Below are 24,858 nucleotides of genomic sequence, written 5' to 3' on the forward strand. Positions count from 1 at the left end.
TCCTCACACACACACACACACACACACACATACACACACACAGACACTTCCTGACTCTGTTGATCACAGTCCTGGAATTCTTGGGGAAAATATGATAGGTGAAATTCCCACGCTTTGGGCATCCTCTCTCCACATTTTTTGGCACTTCATAAGTGTGGGCAGCTTTCCAGTTTGTGTTCCTGCTGGGCCACCAGTGGTCTGAGGGTTTCTAGAGAGGTGAAGCACGACTTCTATTGTTAAGGGCAGGAAACTGTGAGGAGTCCTCCACTGTCTTGGCACAAGGTTTCATAGCAGAAAGTGTTACTTCTCTGACCCACTAATAACGGCACATTTCACTGAAAGAGACTTTGAAAGTTGTTTTGAGTATAACTGCAGTTTTATTTGTGTTAGGGATTATACTCTTTTAGATATTTGAACATTACAATTCTTGCACACAAGAAAATCTTACTGCCTAACCTTTACTAATAAGTAACATTTATGAAACATGACCAAATATGCAAAATACGTTCATAAGTAAAAAACCCTATAGTAAACTAATTTTTTTTTTCAACACTGAAGAAATGACACTTTGCTACAATGTAAAGTAGTGATTGTACAGCTTGTACAACAGTGTAAATTGGCTGTCCCCTCAAAATAACACATCACAGCCATTAATGTCTAAACCGCTGGCAACGAAAGTGAGTACACCCCTAAGTGAAAATGTCCAAATTGAGCCCAAAGTGTCAATATTTTGTGTGGCCACCATTATTTTCCAGCACTGCCTTAACCCTCTTGGGCATGGGGTTCTCCCAGAGCTTCACAGGTTGCCACTGGAGTCCTCTTCCACTCCTCCATGATAACATCACGGAGCTGGTGGATGTTAGAGACTTGCACTCCTCCACCTTCCATTTGAGGATGACCCACAGATGCTCAATAGGGTTTAGGTTTGGAGACATGCTTGGCCAGTCCATCACCTTTACCCTCAGCTTCTTTAGCAAGGCAGTGGTCGTCTTGGAGGTGTGTTTGGCATCGTTATCATGTTGGAATACTGCCCTGTGACCCAGTATCCGAAGGGAGGGATCATGCTCTGCTTCAGTATGTCACAGTACATGTTGGCATTCATGGTGAACTGTAGCTCCCCAGTGCCGGCAGCATTCGTGCAGCCCCAGACCATGACACTCCCACCACCAAGCTTGACTGTAGGCAAGACACACTTGTCTTTGTACTCCTCACCTGGTTGCCGCCACACACGCTTGACACCATTGTACCAGATAAGTTTATCTTGATCTCATCAGACCACAGGACATGGTTCCAGTAATCTATGTCCTTAGTCTGCTTGTCTTCAGCAAAGTGTTTGCGGTCTTTCTTGGCATCATCTTTAGAAGAGGCTTCCTTCTGGTACGACAGCCATGCAGACCAATTTGATGCAGTGTGCGGCGTATGGTCTGAGCACTGACAGGCTGACCCCCCACCCCTTCAACCTCTGCAGCAATGCTGGCAACACTCATACATCTATTTCCAAAAGACAACCTCTGGATTTGACGCTGAGCACGTGCACTCAACTTCTTTGGTCGCCCATGGCGAGGCCTGTTCTGAATGGAACCTGTCCTGTTAAACCACTGTATGGTCTGGGTGTGCTGCAGCTCAGTTTCAGGGTCTTGGCAATCTTATAGCCTAGGCCATCTTTATGTTGAGCAACAATTCTTTTTTTCAAATCCTCAGAGAGTTCTTTGCCATGAGGTGCCATGCTGAACTTCCAGTGGCCAGTAAGAGGGAGTGTGAGAGCAATAACACCAAATTTAACACACCTACTCTCCATTCACACCTGAGAACTTGTAACACTAACGAGTCACATGACACCGGGGAGGGTAAATGGCTAATTGGGCCCAATTTGAACATTTTCAATTAAGGTTGTACTCACTTTTGTTGCCAGCGGTTTAGACATAAATGGCTGTGTGATGTGTTATTTTGAGGAGACAGCAAATTTACACTGTTATACAAGCTGTACACTCACTACTTTACATTGCAAAGTGTCATTTCTTCAGTGTTGTCACATGAAAAGTTATAATCAAATATTTACAAAAATGTGTGGGGTGTACTTTTGTGAGATACCGTATGTGTCTTTGATTACAATACATTTAAGGTTCCCCTGCTGTAAATTTAAGAGACACCTAAACATACTTCACATTGAAACCTCAGTTTCTCTGTCGTTTTGGTTTAGTGAGATGGTCCACTTCCAACATTCCTGTGTTACATAAGAGTGGACTGGAATCAAAAAGAGTTCTTATTTGTGTTTCTGCTGGGGGTGAACACACTGCCAACAAACACACCACCAACACAGCTGTGTCACATGCTTTTCCCGTTCTGCCAAGAAACATTTACTCTCTTTTCTCTCCCAACATGAGGTTTCCACTTTTAATAAAATGTCATGGGCAGTCTTCCTTCCTAGTTTGAGTGATGCTCAATCTGTAACCTGACATGGGGTTAAAGTAAAAAACAATGATCACTGTGCTTGGCTTTACAATGAATAAATGTGTTTTCTTTTTCCCACACAGCCAAGAACCATCACACTAAGTAACCACAGCACAACAAGCTTAATCTAACAAGACACCAGTTCCGCAGCAGCTAGCTATTTGTCTAGACATCTCCCTAATTTGAAGTGGTTTGCAGCAATTTATTAAAACTCATGAAGTCACTGTCTGTGGTTGCCTCTTGTCTGCCTTTCCCTTGCTGTTTAGAGTAAGATGGTCAGCTCTGGAGACAAACATTTAAAACTCTGGTTAGGGTGAAGAAAACTCCTCTAACTCTCTCTGTTTCTCTGTGTGTCCCCTGACTAGGCCAGATAATGATACGCTGGTAGGGCAGATTGCAGGGTTGCCATCGGTCTGGAACTGTAAACACAGCGGAGAAGGCTCGTTAGGACATTCCAGAAAGGTCCTCAACTGGGAATTCTTGGAAGAGCTTCCCGGCTGTTTGCATTCTTCCTTTGGGACAGCAGCGCTAACAGCGTCTCCTGTGATCATTGCCCTGTCCCGAGTGAGAATTATGTGAGGAGAAATAAAGGCTAGCAGATGTTGAGCATTCCTCTGCACATTGTGAACTGGACAGCGGTGACGCAGGTACAGCCAATAATTTCAGTACAGTAAATGTTTGTCCTTTTTTATACTAAGGGTCTAATTTGATCATATCATTTTATAGAGTTTAAAGTTTATTTAAACAAAGCATTTAAAGCGAGACTATAACCTTCACTGGGCAGCAGCCAACAAGTAACAATTATGGTATTATGCTAAAAGCTAAAGCGCAGTTTAGCATTTAGCTAACATGCTAAGCTATGATTACAGTAGCACAAGTGGAGAAAAGTCGTAAAGTCGTCAAAGTGACTCAGTGATGTGCATTTTAGAGCAATATGTACTTAAGATTTGCTTAGTATTAGCTAACATTAGCCACCATACATCATACACAGTCCCATGAGCAAGATGGTGGCAAGGTTGCATGCAGCGGCCCAGCACTCTTTTACAGATTTTCATTGTTTTGAGCACAATGACAATAAAGATCTGTTCTATGGCGAATAATCCACTCAGCTCTTCAGAGTGTTTTAACATCTTTCAGATCATTATTCCGGTTTTATGGACAGTAATTTAACTGTATGTCACTGTTCTCATTCACCTCCAACAGTTTTCATTTAAAAAGGTCTAAAAACCTACTGTACACTACCTGCCCAGCACCAGACGGCAGGGAGCCAAAGAGCCAGATATTTAGCCTACATTAGCAGTTAGTTGGTGGAAACACAGCAAAAAGAGAGTGAATATTTGACTAACATACGTTGCAGCTAGTTGCACTTGTATATGCTATGTTTTGCACAAAAAAAACAAGAAAAGAGAATAAAACTGTGGAAGAACCGATAAACTCATGGCTGAGAAGAGGGAATCAGCATGGTTTATACAATTTATAGCACAAGCAAATATACAACACATTGGTGCAGCCAATTAGGGGCCACCAATAATCTATTATGTCTGCTTTAAATCATCAAACACTTAAAACACATTAACAAAAACATTACCCAGTGAATCTGACTATGAAAATATTTAACATCATTAAAGGTCAGAATTTGAGTGGCCATGTAAATCTCTATTAAGCTGAAATAAGGTAATTTTAGCTCAAAGATGATATGATGCGTTTGGAAACGCTGCAATGTCAGGATCACTTCTTCACATTCAATGGTTTTGTTCTGAATAAGTTAAAGTAAGTGAACTATAATATAACTCAAGCTGTGATCAGTGTGCTGGACACATGAGGCATTTGCTAAAAGTAGATCAGATAACGCTGAAGCTGATCATAAAAACGTCTTCTCAAGTGTCATTCAGAATAAAAAGTAATCAGTTTTTAATGCTCTCTAGGTTTAGTTACAAAAAATTTGAACACTAAGGAATGTGTTGGTTTCCTTAAGAATCTCAGTGAAAGTTGTCTTAACATTTTCTCCACATCAAACAAATTTTAGATCAGTAGTGCTGAGATGTAATTGTGTAAAGATTAACGATATGTTTTTTTTCAAATGATAATCCCAGATCAGTGACATTATAAACAAGAAGATAATAGACAGAGATGTAATGACATTCTGTCATCATCAAAAACATGTAACTGATTCTGCCTGTTCTCCAAGAACATTAACTAGACAGCTGATCCACTGACGGCGTTATCTATCTAGGTCAACACACAATGTGACTTTTCATTAAGTTTAATGTGATTCAAATGATTTTTTCCCACTTTGTATTATTGGCTCTTTGTATTAATCTCAGAATAGATATTTGTCCCCTGGCTTCCCTTCCCCCCAAGGCTTAAAAATAGACAGTCGGTGTAAAATAAGACAATGAGCTTCTTTTAGTCGACACAGTCGAGTCTTTGTGTGTCAGCAGACATGTTCAGGGCTTTGAGTTGCAACTATTAACATATCTCACAGCTGAATCATCATCAGTTACTGGCAGAAACACCAAAGCTGGAAGTCATACGTAAGATAATGGATTTTTCCAGTTGATACTTTTGTTTGTTTGATTTAGGCTTAAAGGAAGCCAAGCAGAAAAACAAACTGCCATTGAGGGAGTTACAGTATGTGTTAAAGGTGTCATCTACGGACTAAAACTTCTTCCTAAAGTCAAACAGTCAAGTTGAGTGAATGTGACAGACATCTACAATACCACGTCCCATTATTTATTTATTTATTAGTGAAAAGTAATAATAAGTATAAGTAAGGCAAAAAGACAGATGAAAAGGAAAGGAGAGAGACAAAACAATAATAGTAATTACTGCTCTGACATGAATTCATGTGTAAATCACACATAAAAGAAGAGCCTGACCAATACCAGACCTTCTGGGATGATACCAATATTGATATTTGAGACACAAATAATATCCAACAAAGACACATCAGTCAAAAATGTATTTTTGATGTAAAGTTCCTTTACAAGGAAGCCAACATCATTCTATAGTATGGACATATGGTGTATTGTTCAGTGAAGTTGGTTGGTGAATGTAAAGTCCATAGCATGTGATTACATCAGTTTAATCCTCATCAAGCCTTTACTAATTTTTCTCCTCTTATCCCAATTTATCCTTTAAATTGTCACCACCTGCATATTATAAAGGTAGTGTAATAAAGTAAAACGGTAAATATGGTGTAATTTCCAGTCCATATCCAGTGACCATACAAAGTTCGATGGCTTAGTGTGTAATGTTGCACAATATAACCACAAGTTATTGCACAATGTCATTTAATAAACATTATGTTATTGCACAATATTAGTATGTCAGTTGCAGGAGTGCATATAGCTGAGTGGTGACTCAGAGAACAGATCAATGTTTGTTGATCCTGATTCACCTGTAGATCGAATACCCTCATTTAAAAAATTGTTTCACTTTTGACATGTCATACAATGAGAATATTCCCTGCTGTTGGAAATACATCTATCTGGCATGATAGACTGCAGTAATACAGTAAACTGTAAATTCATAATCACATTTCCTGCTTATTTTGAGTTGAGGGCTCAAATCAAGCTCCAGCAAATTTTCCATCATATCCCGATCCCCCACCACACGCATGTACGTCGACCCTCACCTGATCACCCTCTCTTCTCACCAGTAACTGAACACTCACACACACGCCCCCACCACGCCCCCCAACCCACCAGCCCAGCACACATTCCCCTCATTGCTTTTGGACCACGGAAAGCCCCCAGTACATTTTCAGAGCTGCTGTGCCCGTATACAGACACAGAGACCCCTCTCTCCCTCTCTTTCCACCGTGCCGCCGGCCAAAGCCAGCCATCAGATCACATGCTATGTGCAGCCTCAGCAGCAGAGGAGCAAAGCTATTTGCTGGGGGCACACATGCTGGGGCCCCAATGAATGACTGGCATTCTGGTGACCTCCCAGGATGGCAGCCGACCGCTGGGATTGAAGGCTGTTTTAGGACAGGGTGTTGTGGCTTGTTGCTGTGTCATTCGTCTGCAGCATGTTGTCTCTGGGGCAGACGGCTGCAAAATGTTTTCACACCTCTAAAGGGCAGCTTGGGCTGGTATTTATGAAGGGCCTCAGAGCTATGCCTCAGAGTAACGGTGCTCAGAGTGGTGCAGTTTCGACCTGAAGATCGGGATGATTAAAGTGGATCTGTTTTATGATTCAAGACCACTGGCTGATAAATATGGGCTTTTAGCTAAGGCTAAGTCTTGGTTTATGAAGCAATATATAAACCTGTAGAACAGAAACATTAGTCACTCTACAAAATGAACAAACGTCTGGCTGCTAGCCTGTGGCACATTGCTTTTGTTGTGCTCCTTTATGACTTGTTTTCCATTGTGACACTTAATCTGTCAAGATTCCCTTCGCATACCAGAAATACAGTTAACTTGGACAAAGCTGTGTATGTAGTTCTGCGTTAACTCAAAGAGAACTGAAAGAACAGAGGCAACAGAAATATGAAGATGGTAAGAAAATGGAAAGGGGAACATCATTACAGTGACACTCAGCTATTTGCCCTCAGAGCTGTATGAGTAATACGTCTGAGAGCAGAGGCCAAATATTCAGTGAGTGTTTTGAGACAAAAAAGAAACACTAAAGTTGCCAGGGCGATGTCAACATGTAAATTTCATGTGTTAAAGGTGCACAAGGTGTTTTATTACCCCAAAACACTCCTATAAAGTCTATTTTGATGAATACCTCAACTAGTAGATAACTGAATCAGGGAGATTTCTGGCTATCAAAACTCACATACCTAGCTGAATAGTCTTCGCACCAAAAGGTCACAATGACATTAGATTAAAGGAGTGGGTGGCCAGTGTCACAGGACAGTAAACATAAACAGTATTTTCATGCATTTATTGTGTAGTATCTGACATCTTTTCCAGGTTTTTTATGTTGAACATTTGCTCCAATTAGCTTGCTAGCTCCTCTCTTGTGTAGGCTACAGGAGACTTGTGACTGCTATTTGGCAAAATTACACCCTACAGTGTGTTGCTCTGGTTAATGTTACACTTGCTTCTTACAGCAGTGTAGTATAAAGGTTTCCAGTCAATGGAGCAAATCTTATTTTAGTCTTCGTTTCACCTTTAAATGCTGGTAACACTGACTTCAACGCAGCAAAGCATGATACACAGGAAGACTTCTCAGATATCATGACTGAGGAGAAAAATGTGGATTTTCCAGTTCTGCAGATAGACAGGGTTGGGTGCGTGTGGTCTCTTTGAAAACACACCTGAGCATCACAGTTGTGGTCAACTGAAGCAATTTTTACATTTAAAATTTAAATCATGATATTCATTCAATTATAACATCTACTACTATTGTCAGATGTTCTAAGTTGTACAATGTAGGCTAATATTACTGAGACAAGTTAAAGGAAATCAATGGACATTTTAGAAAATAGGTTTTGTTGCTGTCTTGACGAGAATCACATGAGAGGATACCACTCTCATGTGTGTACGATAAATATGCAGCTACAGCACTTAGCTTAGCTTAGCATAAAGACTGGAAACAGCTAGCCTGGCTCTCTTCAAAGGTAACAAAATCCATGTGGCAGCAGCTCTAAAGCTGAAGTTTTAAAATGTTTGAAGTTGTGGTTTTACGGGGGGTTATGTGCTGTTTCATCCTGTTTCCAGCCTTTCTTCTTAGCTAAGCCAAGGGTCATCTGACTTTATATTAACTGTAGGCCTACAGACATGAGAGTGATCTTCTCTAACTATGTCAGTTTATGCGACATCTTGTGCACAGAATAGGATTGATTACTTTCATCTCATTTCAGTCAGCTGTGGAAGTCAATACAACAAAACCTGCCCTAACTATGACTGCACTACACATCTGTTTTGTCATCTTTGCACACTTAACAGATTCATCTCTAATGACTCACACCTGAAGTCTAATTACTATGAATGTCTGTCTGGAAATTCCCTTGAGTGCAGCTCGACTTGCTGTAACATGCAAAGATTTCCTCACTCTTCACTTAAAATAAATAAGTAACCAATAGGATTTTACTATGTTAACTTTTGATCGTAATGGTTGTCAAAAAGGAATTAGGTTAGATCACGCCTGCCTTGACGTATTTTCATCTGAAAATCGACCCTGGCATCACAATCCAAGCCGTTGCGAAATACGAATACATGGGAAGCTCGTCGTCACTGGTTTCCTGAGAACATGAGACCACTTGAGTGCAGTGCACTTTGTCATTGTCTATTGTGTACTGTGTGAATGAGGAAAACGTTCCTGGATGTGAGAGCCCAAAAGAGGAATCCATCCCAGTCCTTACAACACTATCAGTTACATTCCTCACCAATCCTACCATATCAGATGACCTTGTCTGCTATTCTGTATCATTCTTTCCCACACAGTCCGACAATGTAATGTGCACCCTTTTCTATCCAGTTCCGTTAACTCTGTCTCAAGCCAGATACAGACGTCGCACTCTAAGATCATCCCAGAGTCTAAAGTAATCTACAGACTTTATAATGCATAAGGGAACAAAAAGAAACTTAAAGAGATAAAAAAAAAGAGAGTCAAACATCTAATTGTTTGGTCTCCGGTTTAACAACACCAATCTCTCTTCATATAATCACTTATTTAAACTATGACAAGTAAAAGAGCCTTCAGCTCATGTAATGTGTCCTGGAAAAAGTATGTGAACCCTTTGAAATTACTTGGATTTCTACATAAATTGGTCTTTAAATGTGATCTAATCTTCATCTAATGCACAACAGAGTCTGCTTGAATTAATACCACACAAACAATTATGTGTTTTTATGTTTTTATTGTTGAAAAAGTATGTGAACCCCTAGACTAATGACTTCTCCAAAAGCTAATTGGAGTCAGGAGTCAGCCAACCTGAGTCCAATCAATGAGACGAGGATGGAGGTGTTGGTTAGAGCTGCCCTGCCCTATAAAAAACACACACCAATTTTAATTTTGCTATTCTCATGAAGCATTGCCTGATGTGAACCATGCCTCGAAGAAAAGAGCTCTCAGAAGATCTAAGATTAAAAATTGTTGAGTGATATGAAGCTGGAAAGGATTACAAAAATATTTCTAAAAGCCTTGATATTCATCAGTCCACAGTAAGACAAACTGTCTGTAAATGGAAAAAGTTCAGCACTGTTGCTTCTCTCCCGAGGAGTGGCCCTCCTGCAAAGATGACTGCACGTGCACAGCGCAGAATGCTCAGTGAGGTTAAGAGTATTCCTAGAGTGTCAGCTGAAGACTCACCAAAATCTCTGGAACATGCTAACATCTCTGTTGATGACTCTACAATACATAAAACACTAAACAAGAATGGAGTTCATGGGAGAACATCACGCAGGAAGCCACTGCTGTCCAAAAAAACACTGCTGCACGTCGGTTTGCAAAAGAGTGCCTGGAAGTTCCATAGCATTACCGGCTAATTATTCTGTTGATAGTTCTAATTCTGTTGAAGTTATATTGAAGGAACACACAACCCTATGTGTGGAGAAAAAAAGGCACAGCACACCAACATCAAAACCTCATCCCAACTGTGAAGTATGGTGGAGGGGGAATCATGGTTTGGGGCTGCTTTGCTGTCTCAGGGCCTGGAAGGGTGGCTGTCATAGATGGAAAAATTAAATCCAAAGTTTATAAATAAAGTTTGCAGGAGAATTAAAGTCCTGACTTCAACCCGACTGAGATGATGTGGCATGACATCACAAGAGCAATTCACACCACACATCCCAAGAACATTGCTGAACTGAAACAGTTTTGTAAAGAGGAATGGTCCAAAATTCCTAAAATACAGGAAACTTTTGGTTGAGATGCTGATTTGATTGCTGCTGAAGGAGGGTCAACCAGTTGTTAAATCCAAGGGTTCACATACTTTTTTCACCCTGCACTGAATGTTTACACGGTATGTTCAATAAAAACATGAAAACATATAATTGTTTGTCTGGTATTAGTTTATGCAGACCGTGTTTCTCTGTTGTTTTGACTTGAATGATGAAGATCAGATCACATTTTATCCAGGTAATTCCAAAGGATTAAAGTGTTTTTTCCCATGACTGTTTAAGCCAAAATAACTCCAGCCAATTTAAAACCATCCCAGAGTAAAATACATAACCATAGATTTCATTAAAACGTGATGTAGGTGAGTCTGTTCGGTGGATGGATTGTTTTCAGCATCTTGATGCGGTTTAACAACTGCTGCTCTTGAATGACAGAAAAGTAACAGCTCTCTTCATCGTTTACTTTACATATGTAGTCGTGAGAAGTAGCAAACAGTCTTTCATTAGGAGGAACATTTCATTAAAGATAACTTCATGGGGCAGTTGAACGTATTATTTTTATTCTATTTGTGCTATGTGTGTCAAGTTAAGTGAGAGTGTTAAGTCCCAGCACATCCACAGAGATATGAAAGATGTTTGCTGTAGACTTTTTTTTTACAGAGTACCATTACGTTGTCTACATACTGAGCACTGCAGCCAGTCATCTTGTTACACTATTCAAACATGTAACCTGACAATGTTTGTTCAGGTGCCAGATCGTTTGGCCTTACATTAAAGACTTTGCAAGTTCACTGCATTTATTGGTAACTGTGTTTATGGCTGGAACTAAATCCAGATAACTGGCTGATGCTGCCTCCACCTGATACTTTAATGGTGCTGTAGTATTTTACATTGTATGTTGGCGTTTGACATTCAGTGATTTTGTTGTGCTGTTGCTTGCTTCTGTTTTTTTCTTTCTTTTCATACAGGATACAAAATCAATTCAGTGCCACTTTTTAAAAAAGTGGATACATTAATCAATTGGTAAAATATGATTTCATTCATTAATAAAGCCATTTTACAATATGTGAAGAAAGACGACATGGTTTCTGAGTTGTACATAAATACAGGATGTGTTCATCCCTGTTTTCGTGGGGACAGGTTTCAAAAGTGAGGAAAGAGAAAATGCAGTTCATGCAAGTCCAAACATGAGTGATGAATTCATTTTTTCCGACACAGAGTTATACCTAGCAGCCTTTTGGAAAATGGTCAAATTGGATTTTTAGCCTTAAAATACTAAGCTGAATGAAAGGGAAATCTGAAAACTTGCTTGAGTTTTGTACACAAAAGTAAAAAGTGTCCTCCTTGTCTGTATGTGTTGAAAGTTCACATAATAACAGAAAATACATATTGTACAATAATTGCAACCTGGGGGATTTGATAGACATACAGTTACATAAAGTCACTGTTTCATTCTGCTAGTTAAATGATCTACAGTTTTATATACAAAATGTTTCAAGGTGTCCTTGGCTTTATATTAGTTGTTTTGAAGAAATGCTTCCCCTGAAAAATACTACAAGAGCTTGTACTTAGTATTGTTGACATTACTCTCAAGAATCACTGATAGTAATTAAAAATATAATAAAGGAAATGGTTCAGCTGTGTCAAACTTTGCCACTTTGGTTTGCTGGTGTGATACTGGAATATAACTATATATATATATTCCTTGAGTCCCTGGTGTTTTCTTTTAAAGAATTAATGTTTACTACACTTTATTTGATTTACTTTTTTCGAAATCATCTACATAGTACATTACAGAGCTTTAATGTCACCAACAGCATTGTCACCAAAATTACATGAAAATCAGCTTCCTCAGGTTCTTTTCTTAGAGAAAATGAATTACTAGATAATAAGTAGCTGAATCATCTCCCCTTCAAGGGGTTGAAGTAAATGTAACAAATGTATGCTTATTCAGCCACATGATCCGTTCACGTTAGGTGCAAAATAATTAAGTTTGTCTCTTTTAAGTTACAAACTACAACTGCTGTAGATATTCAATGTGCGTGTAATGTGTGATTATATTGTTTTATTATTATGTACTTTATTTAAACTTTGCACTGGAGACACAACAATGAATTTGAAATCAGTAAAGTTACATAAAGAGTGTAGTAAGTGAGTAGTAGAGTGATTAAATATCTTATTTACAATAACAGAAGTAGTAGTTTGTACCTTTAAGGGCTCCCCCTCTGTTTACACACATAGATTTTGTCTTCCTGCCCCCCTCCCTTTGACCAAGGCATTTTTATACTGACTTTAACACACGGCTCAGATGAGTAAATTTAGAGTCAGACTGTTTCCAATTGTGTAACTGGTACTTTGACTACTCTCACTGTTGCCTCATTTGTGCTCATGTTTCCACCAAAACCTCAAGAGCAATATGGTTTTACTGTGTATAGCAACAACACAATTGTGTTTTATTTTGCAGGGTGCCTCTGCACAAACAAGGAAAGAGTTGTGAAATTTAAGTTTTGTCTTTGGGGTCTACAGACAGTCACTTTGTGGCATTTTAGATGTTCATCTCCTGTAATTACTTTTTGAAAGCGTCCATAATTTCCTAGGGGTCAACCCTGTATTCGTTTGGAAGTTCACAGGAAGTGTGGTACAATGGAGGACAAAATGGCCAGAGGCGTTGTCCACCAGAACACAGAAACACACACACACACACACACACACACACACACACACTCACACACACACTCACACACACACACACACACACACAGAGGGAGTAGAGGAAGTTGTGAGGTGGTGTTAAAGGACATGACCAGACTTTTAAAAAGGTGGCGACTGTGCTGTTTCACTGTGGACCTGAAGGGGAAATGAAATGCAAACAAGTTACACTTTGCTGACCAGTCGCCTCCATGTGAGTGCCGCCCACAGAGACGGTGTGTCTGTTTTTTTTTTTAAAGAGCCTATTTAAGAGAGTATGCAGCATCTGAAACATGATGGGAATGTGTGTGTGAGAGTAAGAGAGAGAGAGAGAGAGAGATGAATGTAGACACATACCATCTGCAGTTCGATACCAGCTCAGTGGGCCCATAGATTTTTAGGTCTAATGAGATAATGACCCTGAGGCCAATGGCCACATACTGTACAGCAATCAATTTCAGTGGCCTGTTGTGCTTTCATTGCACCCATTTCTTTACAGATTCAATTATTTTTCATGAGTTTATTCTGCTGTACTCGTTTGGAGGGAAAATGTGGATTATGCAGAAGCAGGATAGCATCTCTAACCCTCCCTGTTTTATTCTTTCTCTCCATCCACTGCCCAAAGACGTGATTAGTATGTTATGACTGAAATCTCTGCTATTTAAAGGGCCCGCAGTAAAAGTCAGAGTCCCCATTTTAAGTCCTCAGTGTGACAGTTAGGTCCAAGTTGGTAATAAATAGCTAAATAGTCTTGTCATTTGCCTTGGACATAAATAAAGCCTGTCAAAAAGGTTTGCTTTCTGCCTCACGGGAGGACGTTTATCTCTTCATGGAAACAAAAATGGATGTTTTACTCCTGTAGTGTTGTCGTCTTATCATCTGGAGACTCTGCAGAAAGAAACTGAACTGTATGGCCAGGGTGGAGGGTTAACTATCCTCAGGAATGTCAATCTGTCCTTGCATCTTGTGATTCTGTGCATCTCAGCAGGAGGACAACCCCTGCATGCTTGAGAGTTGAACCTGTAAATCAGCAGGAGTGCCCATGTGTGGCATTATCCAGGCTCTGTTCTGCACCGTGTAGTGTGCTGTTGGGTACAAAGGGCCACTGTGTTTTTAGTAATGGGGCATACACAGACCTCAGATTCCAGGGGACAGCTGCCAAACACCAAACACACACACACACACACACACACACACACACATAATTAAGGCATGCACAAAGTTAACACACTTGCAGAGATCAGTTTTTACCTATCCATAGAGTCCTGCAATGAATGCTGAAAGCTTAAATTCCTCTAGGCCATCAAAACTGCACATTATTAAAGAGACATTAGAAAAACACTTCATGAATTCAGGGGTGGAATGGAAGTAAGTACATATTACTTTTAAGTAATGTACTAAAGTACAATTTTGAGGTACTTTACTGGACTATTTCCATTTTTTGCTTCTTTATACTTCTACTTTACTACTTGTCAGAGAGAAATATTTTACTTTGTCTCATTTTCCCAATAATTTGTACCAAATTACATACTTCTTTTCCGTTGTGGAAACAAACGAGATCTACTTTTACTACTACTTTATCTACTCTACTTAAATACAATTTTGAGATACCACTACCTTTATTTAACAGTTAGTTACTTTTCAGATTAAGATTTACATGCACAAAACATAGTAATGTAATATCTAGTAGATATTCCTATGCATCAGTTGGCATATTGAGTAGGCAACTTTTACTTTTGATACTTGAAGTAGCTGTACTTTTACTTAAGTCAGATTTTGAATGCAGTAGCTAATTTTACTTCGAATGGAGTATTTTTTGAGTGTGGTATTCCAATTTTGACTTGTGCTACTTAAATGATCTGAAAAGCCTACTTCTTCCACCATTGAGTGACTTAATCAGAGAAACAAAAATAGCGCAAGCACCAGTGAAGGAGTTCTGGTGCCAGAAAACAAGGCATATATCTGAAATCGTCTATCCTATACTTTTTAACTGCTCCTTGGTAGGCTAATGGTAAAGCATTGTAGCCTTCCTTCTCCCCCTCCCGTGTGGTTTTACGCTTTTGATCCCAGAGGGACCTCGCGTTTTACATTCCTGGCATTCCGACTTCAGTCCCTCCTCGGTTACTTATTATCGCCGCCTGCTCTCTCCACAATCATTTCACAGCAAGAGAGGACCGCGGCAGCCCGTCTGGGGGGAGGACGATGAGACACGTTTGACTCGAAAAGAAACAAAACTCATGGAAATAGTGGAATTACTCTGAATTTGACGACGAGATCGAGAACAAGGTTTCGTTACGATGAGAGCCTGAGCTGGTAAGAAGAAAAAAAGAGCACAAAAATAAATAAAGACTTTTAACTTCTGGTTCAAAGTGTTGGTAGTGTCGTGTGTTATGAGGAAGTTAAACGCTTGTTTCTTTTTACAGAGTTTTAATTAACTCTGGGTTTTTAAAATAACTGTGCTATAAGACCGAAGATTAAGTTATTTTACAATGCGGGTTTGTGCGCTTTTGCTCCCCCGTGAGATTGGAATTTTTGGCGCATGCTTTTTTTTCTGCTTGCTGTGGAAAATGTCTCCACATCTCTGTGTTGTCGCTGTTGCAAAAGTAGACTCAAGGCTTCACTATTTTCATACAGTAGCCCACTCGAACTGAAATAGTGATCAGAGAGGTTAATAGAATTTTAAAGTAAATGTGTTGACATTAAAGTCAGTGTTGGCCTGCATGCTTTAAACACAGCCTTTCTTCTGCATGTGACTTTATTGATAGTATGGTAATGTGGTTAACTATCAATTGTCTCCTGTTATACCTGTTAAATCCTGCCACCTCAGGCTGATTGTACTTTATTCTCTCATTCTGCTCTGTTCACAGCTGATTTATTTAAATATTTTCAAAGAAAGAAACAGCTCAACTTTAGAGAAGATAACAACGTGCACAAAGTGTTATGTCGTCCACCGAAGAGTCGTCTGGCACGGTCTTGCACCGGCTCATCCAGGAGCAGCTCCGCTACGGAAACCCTACTGACACCCGCACCTTATTAGCCATCCAGCAGCAGGCCCTGCGCGGAGGCAGTGGAAGCAACAGTGGACCCAGCAGTGGAGGCGACATGGGCAGGAGCCCACGATCCTCTTTGGAGAGTCTTACCCAGGAGGACCCTACTTTTCCTCAGCTCTCTACGAGGCAGGAGCCTCAAGGCCAGGAGCACCAGGGGGACTACCACCACTCAGAAAGTGGCTACCAGCTCTACCAGCTGCACGGAGAGGAGCTACCAACTTACGAGCAGGCCAAGGTGCACTCACAGTATCTGGCCTCTCACTGGGCCCCTACAGGCCCCATCAGGCAGCTTCATGAGGGGACGCTTCTGCATGAAGGGGCCTTCCATGAAGAGGCAGATCTGATGGAGCTGAAGTGCAGCCACGTGCGGTCACTGAGCGAGCATTGTATGCAGATATCTCTGGAGAGGAATGATGCAGCTGCTAAAGCAGAGGCCATCAAGAGTACGTCTCACAGCTACCCTGAGCTTCCTTACTACACACCACAAATCCTCCAGAGCACGGGACAGAGCCTGGACAAGCGCAGCCCACCTCCAGAGTACTCAGCCCCCATCCAGGGCCAAGGATTTATCCCTCACCAGGTCCAGGAGTCGATGCAGGCACAGCAGCACAGGTACAATGAGAGCTTCGGAGGACTTGATTGTGTGTGATTGTGCATGCATGGTTTTTTTTTTTTTTTTTTTTTTTACTTCTTTAACATTACATCATATTTTATAGTGTAGTTTTTGAACCAGAGCCAGCCTTGTAATCATCTTCCAGGACTCGTCATTGTGTTTCACATGCGTAAACACATTCTTATCAACGTGAGTCACACTATAACTGCGAATTGATTCACAGTTCTGTCTGTTGAAATGCTTAGAGAAAAACAAGTCTAGCCCTGTAAAGGTGTGCATAATAACTGGCATACTGGAACTGGAACACATGCTTGTGTTGCCTTGGATGCTTTTACAAATGTATGCTTCTCATATAGGCCTTTTCATTTTTTACAGCCAATGGAGTCAGCTTGTTTGCTGCTTGCTGATAGATGGGAATAGAGTGATATTTCAGATGCCTTGCTCAGAAATGAAGTTCTCACAGCTTCAGCTCTAGCTGGCTGCCCCCACAAACATTTTGATTCAGCTGAAGCAGCCTCACATTCAGATACATAGAAAGAGTTAGTTTTTACTCAACAATGTCTCTCTCATAGGTATGTCCAGTCTGGTCAGCCTGCTGAAGTCCCCTGCTACAGCACAATCAATAGCCTGCCACCTGCTGGCTTGGAGGAGCCCAACCAGGTGGAGCTGCTGCTGATGGAGAATGAGAGGCTGAGGCAAGAGCTGGAAGCACACAGGGAGAAGACTGGCCGTATTCAGAAGGTAAGAGAAGGAAATCTGTGTGAGAAAATAGTATTTTTATGCAGCTGACATCTCTCACAGGTCTTGTAGAGGGGAGGAGAGACTGGCAGATTTTGTATGTCAAGACTGAATTTTCTGAAAATCAAATAACATAAAGGGCAGTTGTTAAATCAAGGATCAAAAGTCACTGAGGGCAAAAAGTGAATTCAAAGGGAAAGCCAGACGGCATCCTCCCTCTCAGCCACCTGTCTATGAAACACAACCCGAGTCAACAGTTGTCTCCTCAACATGCAACTGCAGGCACACTCCCTCATCTGGACTGGACAGATGAGATCAGCAGCTGCTACCTGCCATACCACAGAGGCACAAACAGAGGTCACAGCCTGCTATTGTGTTTACACACTCCTTTCATTGTGGAGCTGACCTGGTGGAGACCAGAGAGTGTGTGTGTGTGCTTTTAGTTCCACAGAGGCCATAGATTTTCAGCCTAATCTGGGGCTTGTTAGACAGCAGTCGATGGGGTTGTGACCCACGTGCACAGCTGATGAGGGTGGATGGGGGTCCGTGGCAGGTGGTGGGCTGCTGTGTAAAAAGTGAAAAGGTCGTGTTTATTTTCTTTATCACTTTTCCCGCCTTCACTCTTTTAACCCCAATTTATTTTCCTGCCCTTTTTTTTTTTTTGCTCCTAAACAGGCACCTAAAAATAAGATATTGCAAGACCATTGCGGAAACAGCTTTAGAGAGATTTGACACCTCGGCCAGTCTTTGTAAAATCCCCTCTGCTCTCTGCTGGAATTATGTCACATGGCCCTTGCCTTGTCTCAGCCTTAAAGAATGATAATTGCCGGGATTGGAAAGTTTTTTCCGTCAGGCCACAGCCCTGAGTAAACATGCCTGTGTGACTGCTATAATGGTGGGTTTCTCTTTGCCGTTTCCACAACCCAGGCACAGGCATGCACACCTTCCCACCGCTGGCAGACTTCCCAGACCTCTGTTTGTGTGTGTGTGTGTTTGTGTGCATGTTAACTTGTGCTTTGCGGTTTGTTGTGCGTAAATGCGCGCTCTTGTGCTCTCACACACCTGGAACAAGAGCTATCAGCCCTCAGGAATGTAGATATAAATCAGTCTCACAGGGAGTGGTGCAGGCTTGAATTCCTTCACACACACACACACACACACACACACACACACTGAGTGTACTGTATACACACATTCACATATGTACCCCTAGGTACAGTATATTGTACGTGTATGTACTGTAACAACATGAATCCACTTTCCAGCTCCTCCATGGCATGTAAAGTAGGTTAACCAAAATGTTCTGTGCTCCTTTGTCCTCCCCTCCAATCCTCCCCCATCTCCTCTTCTTTTTCTTCCCTTTTCAGTTGGAGCAGGAGATCCACCGTATTTCGGAGGCCTATGAGACACTGATGCATGGCAGCAGTAAGAGGGAAAACCTGGAGCAGACACTAAGGAGGAGGCTGGTGGCAGAGATCAGGAGGCTGCAGGATTTCAACAGAGACCTTAGAGGTATGGACGACTGCCACGAGACACATAGTACCACGTCAAAGTGTACTACCATAATGTCAGATCCAGAATTTACACAGTTCATAATGTGGTCTAATTTTAAAATGTTGCTGCCTTACAGAAAACTTGGAAAATGCCAGAACGCATGTTGCAAAAGAAGTAAAAGCAGCCGACCATAACCAGCACATCATGGCCAAGCTCCTTGAACAAAGTAAGTTGACTAGACTCCTCTCCCCGGCTCTCTGTTACATCCTCCTTTGTAATCAACATGCTTGATTGGGTTGGATTGTAGCATAGCATGGGGCCCTTTTTGTATCCTGCACGCAGGAATGTTCACTTGCATAACTTCAGCTTATTTGGTAAGAAGGCTTAATTATAGGCAATTCAATCCACACACCTCCTTAGCAAAAGGGAAACAAATGAAGCTCTAAATCACAGAGTGGATGTGGGAGAAGAAGTGGAAGTGGTAGAAAATGAGGTCCCCCCACCTGTTGTTAGTGTGATTTATGTTGTCTGTTTAAGGAACTGGACTCAAGCAGAGTGGTGGTGTTTGTATGGCCTTGATGAAGAATGCTCTGTGCTATGTGGGTCAAAGGGATAGGGCGGCCTTCTCCCCCTTCCTCCTCCTTCCTCCTCTCAGCATTCCAGGAGTGCTTCGCTAAATGAAGAACACTGTCCACCATGTAGCAACGCCGGTACTTATTACTGGGGTTGGACTGTGGAGGGAGAAATTGGGGATTGATGCTCGTGTGTTCTTTCATGAACCTCAGGCAGATTTGTAATGATTTCATATTTCATTTCAGGTGTGTGTGTGTGTGTGTGTGTGTATGCGTATTAAGAATACGTTGATGTTCATCAAACATGTGATTAACCTGTCCACACTTTTTACTTTTCCTTTGCTTCAGATGAGGAGCAGAACTTTGAGCGGGAGCGCGTGGAGCGGGAGCTGCAACGATTGCGATCCACGGCCGAGGAGCAGAGCGGCAGGGCGAAGCGGCTCGAGGAGGCCCTAGAGGCAGCCCGCGGACGAGGACGCCAGCTGGAGGAGGAGTTGAGAAGGAAGAGGGCTTACGTGGAAAAGGTGGAGAGGCTTCAGAGCGCTCTGGCTCAGCTGCAGTCCACCTGTGAGAAGAGGGAGAGTCTGGAGATGAAGCTGAGGACTCGACTAGAGCAGGAGCTGAGGAGCCTGAGGGCGCAACAGGTCAATATCCTGTCCGAGGAAAACTATCAAAAAACCTCATTTATGAAAGTTCTGTATTTCTTACCATTTTTTACTCTCTCCCTCCACCTCAGAGGCAGTCCCAGCCGCCAGGAGTGACCATGAGCTCGCTCCAAGAGCGCCTGCGGGAGCGCGAGGAGCGAATCCTGGCCCTTGAGGCCGACATGGTTCGCTGGGAGCAGAAGTACCTGGAAGAGAGCACCATGAGGCAGTTTGCAATGGAGGTGGCTGCCACTGCCGCTGCCCAGAGGTAAAGATTGCTGGAGCTTGACATTTGCTTGACATCCGCTGGGACGTCCTAACACACATTTTCTCAGCTCATTTGAATTTGAGTTCCGAACAATGTCCTTCCCTTTGCAGAGACACCACCATCATTAACCACTCGCCCTGCCACTCCTCTAACAACAGCTTCAACGAGGACCTGCCAGTTGCCGACTACAGGAATCAAGAGATGGAAAACAGGTTCATACCTATAATTTAACTTTTTTTTTCAAAGAATTGCCTTTACAAATCAGATTGTTGTTGTTTTGTTTGTCTGTAGCTTATCCGCCTTCTGATGTGTTTTTTGGGGTTTCGGTTTTGTACCAGGATCCGTGCTCTGTATGCTCAGATCTTGGAAAAAGATGCTGTGATCAAGATCCTCAACCAGCGGCTGCACCAGGACCAAGGGCGTAAGGACGAGCAAAGTCCCCGTACAAACCTCCTGAATACAGCGGCGGCAACTCTCCAGCCTGCCTCCTCCACTCCTTCCATCAGCACCACCAAGAGCACCACAAACAGTAGAGGCGAGGAGCATAATGTTGCCTTTTTCAATAATTAATTTTAGTGGCGCTCCAGTTAAGCAGCCTATTGTACTTCTTATGTTACATGCTCAAACTGTATATTCTGTTCAGACACAGTCTGATCTTGTACAAGCTGCTAAAAAGTTTGCAAAGCACAAGATGTTTATTGCAGTAGATGAGAGTAGAAAGCACTGCTGACAGATCCTGACATTTTTTTTGTGATGTTATCTTTTAGGTAAGAGCCTTTCAGATGATCAGACTCCGCCAAACTGTCAGTTCTCTGAACCTGGAACGCTAGAACGGCAGGGGGAGGGAACCAAAGCCAAAGAGGCTGCCAGCACGACTAAGCTCAACAGTGGTGAGTGATTGATCAAAAATGCACCAGTGCGATTGTTTACAAGGGCTGATAATCCAATAATGGTCTCAGTATAAAACTTGAATGATAAATGATTTGCACACATGCGGAGACACAGCATGAAAAAACAACACACACACCACATATGTGCACTCTTCTGTGTACGTGAAAGGAGTTTTTTGGACGTCAACTTTATGCATGTTCACATTGATTAACTATGCTGCCTCTTAGCCAGCCAATCAGATACCATCTGTCCAGGTCATGGTTCATATTCTGGGCCTAATGGAATGTGCATGGTTGGGAAATAATGTGGATCTGTTGACTGAGCACATTTATCAGAGTGGTCTGTTTGACTGTGGAAAATCTAACCTTTTTAGTCATTGATAGTTGAGCTCAGTCTGGGACATTTTGCCACTGTTTTTGCCTTAAGGCATTTATACAACTATTCATTCTCTCTTGTCCCCCCCCCCCCAGACAAGGCAAAGAAGTTTCTATTAAACCCCTTCAGAGGCCTGGATGAGCTGGAGTCAGAGGCAGTGGAAATCTTCATTTAAAGAACTGAGAGGTAGATTTTGAATGAGGAAAAATGTCTATTCTGGGAATCTGTGAAGAGTGCAAGTCTTTGAATAGAGAATGGATTAAATATTGGATGCAAGAATGTCGAGGAAAGACGCCAACGCACGAAACAAAGAAGAAAAAAGGACTGTTTTCAACATTTTAGAGACAGAGCTGTGCTCCGACTCACTCATTCTCACTGAGCTGGACAGCTGCAGGCAGTCTGCCCAGCTGGGGGAGAGAAGATAAATTTTCCAAGGTACTTGGACAGTATTGTGGATTGTAATAGGGCAACATGTTGTCAGAGTGTATGCCAAAATATTTATATAAATATATATATTGCTGCTTTTCCCCCTTTATTACCCCCCTTTATCTTTTGTCCAGTGAATTGAGAAGCTACATATTTATCTTATCTGGTTTCCACATTCCCCAAATATTAATTTAAGCCTCATGCTCTTCTAGATAAATATTCAATAAAAGGTTATCTATATGACCCGCAGTCCCCTCCTCTCTCCCCCCAAAAATGTGCCGTCAATCTGAGTAACTTCATTCCCGTCACATGGCTCTTATCTGTTTGGAAGACTTCCCCTTTGATCAATAATTTAAGCTTACAACACAAGAAACACTGCTGATATAAATGCCCTTGCTGTCCACGTTTCTCAAGGCTGAGTAGCTGGTTCTGCAGAAGCTTAGAGGGGTGTGAACAGTGGGATGCATGACATGTAAAAGATAATATATTGTTTTTACGCCAAACTGACAAAAACCTGGCGTTGTTTGTAATTTTGGGAAGGTGTTGCATCGAGGGTGTTGATTTCATCATCTGTTGCATTTTTCTGATAACTTCTTCCTTTTCAATAGTATGTTTGCATGTGTGATTACCGTATGTGAGTGTGTTTCCTGATGGTGGTGATTCTGCTGGTTTGGTCACCACTGTGGGATAAAAGTTGAAAACAACACCGTGTTGAGGTTTTTTTGTTTACTGTGAGCTTTGAACTAACAAAACTGGTTAATTATTATTATTATTATTATTATTATTATTTTATACAGATGTTTGTATTGTTATTTTAGATATAATAGTGCTTTGAGCAGGATGCCAAAGAGTTTATGTATTTTTGTGGTAAATTATGTGCCGACAATCACGGTCATGTCAAGCTGTACACAACCACCCAAGTGTTGACTTCAAACAGACATTTCTGTGAACTTCAAACAATATGAAGGTTTTTACAGTTGAATTTGTGCAACATTTCAGAAAGCAATAAAATATTCTAATATACATCGACTGGCTCCTTGACTTGTGAATTGTTTCATTTACGTAGGGTTTTACTCTTGGCTATTTTCTATGTGCTGATTATGTCAAATATACCCATAATGTCAGTTATTCTGGTGAACATTGCGATTCGTCTCCTGTTTCCCTCCCTCTTCTCGCTCTCATTGTCACCCTATCTCCTCATTCCTGTCCTCTTGCTGCACCACAGAGAAGAGTGCTCTTCATTAATGAATACCAGAGCTGCATTCTTTTGGGTTCAGCTTTCTCGGGTGGCCTGCTCGCTTGTTCTCTTCTTCCCATGAAGAGCATACTTGACATAGATCACATTCTCGTGGGGACACGTAACCCTGTAAGTGACAAAGATAGGCTTCTCCCAGATTAGCCACTAATGCCATTTGAAATTCCTGTGTGCCGCCATCCACCTTTGCTAACGTGCTGCATTCCTAAATGCTTTCATTGCCGCCAAGTTAACATCCAACCCAGAGGTGTTTATGAACTATTTCAAGAAGTGCCACTGGATATGAAGATGAGAGAATGGAGAGCTCTGTTATTTGGTATCTGTTTCAAGATTGATCTTTCACACACACACACACACACACACACAACAGAGCCACAGATAACGACTTGTACCAGTCTGGGGCAGTTTAGCAGGGCTTACAATGGCCTTCACAATGCAGTAGGACAATGACAATGACAAAGACCGTGAACGTTATGCTGTCATCAGTGTCCACTCACATGATTCAGTCATCCTACAGCACTGCGTCCAACATGTTTGTGAAATAAAAAATACGGCCGTGATAAATGTGGAGCTGAGTGGAGCACTGAAGTTAGTGAGGCCGCCTTTAACCTGGAGTAGCTGGAGTAAATATTTGGTTTGGTTTGTTGAAATTAAAACACATCACACAAAACGTCTTATACTCACTTTACCATTTTCACCAAACGTTTCCAGCTATCTTGGTTGTTTTTGTTTATTGACAGCATGTAATATATTTAAAGAAAACAACAGTACCACAAAGGTGTTATAAGTTGTTGTTTTTTGTTTTTTGTTTTTGTTTTTGTTTTTTTACAACAAACTGAGTTAACCAGGGGCCTGTACCTGTGCCCTTTCTATGAAGCAGGGCACTCCAGGTGTGGTGGACCGACGCAGTGTCTCGTTCCCCTTCTCGGGGAACAAGGGTTACATACGTAACCTGAGACGTTCCCCTTTGAGGGAACTCGAACTGCGTCAGTGACGACACTATGGGAACGAGATACCCACTTAGGCCGCCTGCCCCCAGCATGCAGAACCTGATGGCACGAGTAGGAGGAGAGCGCACGGGTGCCAGGTGCAGAAGGAAGGTCCAGACTGTAAAACCGGAAGAAAGTGTGAGGGGTGGCCCAGCCAGCCGCATTACACAAATCCTGGAGTGACGCCCCTGCGAGGAGGGCCCTAGAAACCGCCATGCCTCGAGTAGAGTGCGCCCTTACGGCCATAGGTGAAGGCAAACCGCGCACCTAATAGGCCAGGGAAATAGTCTGAACAATCCAGTTGCTGATGGTGTGTTTAGAAGCGGGGAGCCCAGCCTTGGGGGACCCGAAACACACCAGCAACTGGTCTGCTTTCCTCCACCGGGAAGACCTCAGAGTGTAAATACTCAGTGCTCTGACAGGGCAGAGCAGATGAAGTCTCCCATCCTCCGCCATCACATGAGGTGGGGGATGAAATGCCTGCAGCACCGTGGACCCTGCCAGTCTGGCCGGAACCTTAGGGACATAACCTGGACAAGGGTGCAGGATGGCCCTGACCCTCCCCGGGGCAAACTCCAGGCATCGGGGAGAAATCAAAAGTGCTTGGA

At 42.0% G+C, this 24,858-nt stretch overlaps 1 protein-coding gene across 1 annotated transcript; it reads left to right on the forward strand.

Annotated features, from left to right (window-relative positions):
* The first annotated feature begins 15,046 nt into the window (after positions 1-15,046).
* Positions 15,047-23,033, forward strand: amotl2b (angiomotin like 2b). The gene is made up of 11 exons (XM_038718053.1): positions 15,047-15,248; positions 15,803-16,597; positions 17,171-17,339; positions 18,704-18,848; positions 18,967-19,056; positions 19,751-20,046; positions 20,139-20,314; positions 20,425-20,526; positions 20,653-20,849; positions 21,082-21,204; positions 21,676-23,033. Exons 2-11 carry the CDS (start codon positions 15,876-15,878, stop codon positions 21,753-21,755), a joined length of 2,100 nt encoding a protein of 699 aa, XP_038573981.1. The 5' UTR covers positions 15,047-15,248; positions 15,803-15,875; the 3' UTR covers positions 21,756-23,033.
* The last annotated feature ends 1,825 nt before the right edge of the window (positions 23,034-24,858 follow it).

Source organism: Micropterus salmoides, unplaced genomic scaffold (genome assembly GCF_014851395.1).
Source record: "Micropterus salmoides isolate LMB-PRFRI ecotype aquatic unplaced genomic scaffold, ASM1485139v1 Ms_hic_scaffold_14, whole genome shotgun sequence".
Taxonomy (NCBI): Eukaryota; Metazoa; Chordata; class Actinopteri; order Centrarchiformes; family Centrarchidae; genus Micropterus; species Micropterus salmoides.

Coding starts and splice junctions, on each gene's coding strand:
- amotl2b (XM_038718053.1), top strand. CDS start 15,876: ATGTCGTCCACCGAAGAGTCGTCTGGCACGGTCTTGCACCGGCTCATC. Junction 19,057..19,750: donor GGCCAAGCTCCTTGAACAAA/GTAAGTTGACTA, acceptor CCTTTGCTTCAG/ATGAGGAGCAGAACTTTGAG. Junction 20,047..20,138: donor GGAGCCTGAGGGCGCAACAG/GTCAATATCCTG, acceptor CCTCCACCTCAG/AGGCAGTCCCAGCCGCCAGG.